Source organism: Ceratotherium simum, chromosome 3, assembly GCF_057802395.1.
Source record: "Ceratotherium simum simum isolate JZ-2026a chromosome 3, ASM5780239v1, whole genome shotgun sequence".
In the NCBI taxonomy this organism is placed as follows: domain Eukaryota; kingdom Metazoa; phylum Chordata; class Mammalia; order Perissodactyla; family Rhinocerotidae; genus Ceratotherium; species Ceratotherium simum.
In genome coordinates, this window is record NC_141902.1 from 32712111 (window position 1) to 32716380 (window position 4270).

The 4270-nt window shown below is 50.7% G+C and overlaps 1 protein-coding gene across 1 annotated transcript; it reads right to left on the reverse strand.

The window, feature by feature from the left end:
- Positions 1-1550: 1550 nt before the first annotated feature.
- Positions 1551-3568, reverse strand: GJD2 (gap junction protein delta 2). The gene is made up of 2 exons (XM_004421382.3): positions 3498-3568; positions 1551-2445 (listed from the first exon to the last, which is right to left on the reverse strand). Exons 1-2 carry the CDS (start codon positions 3566-3568, stop codon positions 1551-1553), a joined length of 966 nt encoding a protein of 321 aa, XP_004421439.1.
- Positions 3569-4270: the final 702 nt, after the last annotated feature.

The following is a 4270-nucleotide window of genomic DNA, read 5'->3' on the forward strand; positions in this document are numbered from 1 at the left end:
GACTTTATAGGTCATCCCTCAAATACTATTCATTCATCCCTCACTTTCCGCCCTCAATGTTCTGCTTTTTTGAACATGTAACAAAACATTTTGAACATATATTTAAATAAATAGAACCCTAATCAAAATAGAAAAATGCAGACTCTTCCCATTTTACAAAAAAAAGGCAAGAATTTTATTTTAAACAAATCCTCAGTTGTGTGTTACACCATGTCCATCTCTAAATCAAAAATCATAATGATAATGCAAAAGAAACAGAGGGCTTCATAAAAGCACATTATACAAACATTACTCTTAGCCAATGCTTTAACTAAATACACAGTGGGTGTGAGAGGTACAGTATGGCACTTAAATAAATAAGAGCAAAGAGAAGGAAATATATTCACAGTTCAAAGCAATAGGTTTTCGAACCTTTGGTATATGTCTCAAATAAGCATCCGTAAACACATGTTAGCCAATAGTGTTTAGTTCCAGGTTTCTTAAGCCAGTGATTGTGTGTGTGCATTTCAAAATAATTGATAAAATAATAAATTGGTATTGACATGGGCTGATTAAGGTCTCTGGTGTGAGCACACAGGTAAATTCAAACCATGGCAAAATGAAGTGCAGCTATGTTGCACAACAAAACTATATAAGAAAACGAGTGAAATACACCAGTTAGAAATTCTGTGGCTCGGGAAGACACCCTTGATTTTAACAAAAAAAAATTTTAATGCTACCCAAAGTCCACAAGCTGGAAGGCAGAAAGATCCCAAAGCTCATAACCACATGCCTAACAGTGCAACAACCATCTCACAGAAGTGTTAGAGTTGCATATTGCAATTCCCTCCCTCCCACCCAATCCCTGCCCCTAATAAACAGCACCAGTGCAGTTTGAGTTAGAAAACTGGAAATATTGAGACAGTCCTAGGGTTTTCATAATGACTAAGGGCCAGTCAGATGGGGCTCTAATGCAAAAGTCTGCCATGGCCATTCTCCAAAAAGCAGCCCATGTAATTCCCCCTAACTTGCAGATAAACCATAGTAGTTCTGCTGTAAGGCCAGATTCAGAAAAAAGCTGGCATGCTATCCTGGGTTGGGAGAGTGGGGCATGCTGACGGGGGAGGTACAAAAAGGATGCCTCAGGAATGTTTGTCCTGCAGCCCAGGATGTAGGGATATGTGGAGACAGGTCACAAATTTTGTACCAATAAAGTATTTGACTCATGCCATTCACCAGGATACAGAGCTCAGTAGAGCTAAGTCCTACTTGGTGGCTGTGCAAGTCCACTGTTATCAAGATCAAACTGGGCCATAAAAGAAAAGGGCCCAAAGAACTCCAACTCATCCATCTCATCACTCTACTCAATTGTCTCTGTGGAACCAATGATGTAACATGTGGTAATGGTTCTACTTCCTCTCCTCTCCCATTGATGCAAGATCTTTTAACCAGTTTTATCTTACATCTCAATGGTGAGTGTGACATAAATGAGGGCAGATATAGCCACTTTCAAGCAGTCATCTGCCTTGGGGTTACTTGTCATCCCCCAGGGCTTCCGAAAACCTGCCCCTTCACACATAGGCAGAGTCACTGGACTGAGTCCTGCCAAAATTGGGAACACTGACCCTGGGCAGGTCCTTGTTGCGGATCTCATAGACGGACTTCCTCTTTGCCTGGGCCCCTCGCACAGCCAGCTTGATCTTGCGCCATCCCAGGTGGTTGAGTTCAGCCAGGTTGAGGACAACACAGATGCCACTCACAGCAAACATGAACACTAGAAAGACGGTCTTTTCAGTAGGCCGGGACACATAACATTCCACCTCCTTGATGCAGGGATAGCGGTCACATTCATACAACCCCGGGACGCTGAAGCCATAGAGAAAGTATTGGCCCACCAGAAACCCAATCTCCAGGGCATTTCGGAACACCACTTGGATAATGTAGAAACGGGAGATGCCTTCCTGCCTTCGGAGCTTGGATCGCGCTGCAGTGCGCAGCCCTGATGGGTGTGGGGTCAGCTCCTTAACCTCTAAACAATCTGGCTCTGTCTCCTTGCTGGTGTTCTCTGTGTTCTGCAGCACACCATTGACAATGGCATTTTGCAACTTCTTATCTTCTCGTTTGCCGCCACCACTGCTCCCACCCCCAGTTCCTCCAGGACCCCCCATGGACTCAGGGGGATCTCTGTCCAGGGCTAGGAAGACGGTAGAGTAGCGGCGTTCTCGCTGCTTGGCAGACTGGTGTACAGAGTAGGTGATGAAGCAGAGACTGGGGGTACACACCATTATGATCTGGAAGACCCAGTAACGTATGTGGGAGATGGGGAAGGCGCGGTCATAGCAGGCCTGGTTACAGCCGGGCTGCAGGGTGTTGCACACAAACATGGTCTGCTCATCATCGTACACCGTCTCCCCCACAATGGCCACGATGAGGATCCGGAAGATCACCACCACAGTCAACAGGATCCTGAGCAGAGGAAGAGGGAGGGAGAGAGGTTCTCATGGGCTGAGTCACTGCTTTAGGAAACCCCTGCTCCTCACTTTCCTGCTCCGGTGTTCACCAGTCCTCCGGCTGGGGAGCTGTCCACCCCTGTGTGGTACTGAACTAGGAATCTAGCAAAACTTTTTGTCTCTTCCCTTTCTCCTGGGTGCTGGTAGACTGGGAATACTTCAAATTACAGGGATCTCAGGTATATATATCTCCATACACAGGACATGGTGTATTTGCAACAGATAGATTTCATCTGTATATATGGAACGTACAGAGGCACAAAACACACCTTCACTCTGGGTATGGCAAATGGACATGGAATATCTGAACAGAGAGCACATGTTTCAAAGTCTACATATAGAGTGTGTACATAACTACTCCAAGTGGATACTTAGTTTATCATCAATATGAATATTGAACTTAATGCTTTATATAAACAGATAGCTATGAATATATATCCACATATATACATGAATATTTAGAGAGAGAGAGAGAGAGAGACACACACAAGTGACACTTGTGTGTGTGGGTTTCTGACACTGTAAGTTTTAACAGCTAAATCAGTTTAGCCAAATAAATATCTGTTGGGAAAAGATACATCTGCTCCGGAGAGCAAATCCATCTCCCCATTTGCCCTTCTCTGTCCAAACGCAATCCTGCCTTCCTTGTAGATTCTATTTAGGGAACCGGCTGGAGATTGGCTCTGACTCGGGAGAGTGGGGAGACCACGACTGAGCCAACAACTCCTCTTCTTATGGGAGAAGAGTCAACCACTCCCCCACACCCACCCCACCCCACCCCGGTCGTGTTTCCTAGGGAAGGGATGGGGGAGCTGATCAGGAGCAGCTGGAGGAGGGGGGCATCAGTGGGTAATCCCTCAATGCCGGGAACACAGGCGCATGGACCGAGGACGATGGGAAGGGGGTAGATGATGGGCTGGGGGTTTTGGGGGCTTGGTCTGGACGTGAGAAGGGACTCCCGGGGGGGCCCCCGACGGGGCCCGCTGACGGCCGGCTCGGCGCCCTTACCTCCCGATCATAGTGGAGTGCTGCTGCACCGCGGCTTCCAGCAGCCTCTCCAAGATGGTCCATTCCCCCATCGCTGTGCATCCGGAGGCAGCAGACAAAGACTGGGCAGCACCGGGCACGTTCCCGCTCCTGGCCCCTCCCCGGGCCGCAGCTCCCGACTGGGAGCAAATTGCCCCCCGATTAAAGAAACAAACAAATTTTTTAAAAATCCATAAATCCCCTCTCCCTTTTATTATACTTAAAAGAGGGAAACGGGGAAAGCAATCCAAGCACACCCCGACTGATGGGGCAGCTGGCGCGGTCCGGAGAGCGGGCACGAACCTCCCGCGCCGTCCGGGGCTCAAGTCTAGAGCCCGCGGGTGCCCAGGCGAGAGGCGGGGCGGGGGTGGCAGCGTGCCGGCCCGCGACCTCTCGCCGGCCTGAGAGAGGTCTCTGGGCGCTGCTCACCCCAGGGGTTGGGGGTCGGGGAAGGGTCCGGGCACCAGCCTGGGCGCCTGGCACTTCAGTGGGCACCGGGCGCTTCCGCGCTGCCGCCTGCGAGGCCCGGGCGGAGCGCGGGGAGCTGGCTGCAGGCTCGGGAATCCGCGGCCGCCGCCTCTAATCCGCCCTTAAGTAGTCTCCGCCTGCGTCACGCCAGGTCGGCGGAGGGGAGCCGAGCGCCGCGCGCGGCTGTCGCTGCGGGCCGGGGCCCGAGGGGCAGGGGACGCGCGCACGGGGAGAGGAGGGGCAAGAGTCCTGGGGCCCCGGCGGGGAGCGGGGTGGCTTGGAGGGAA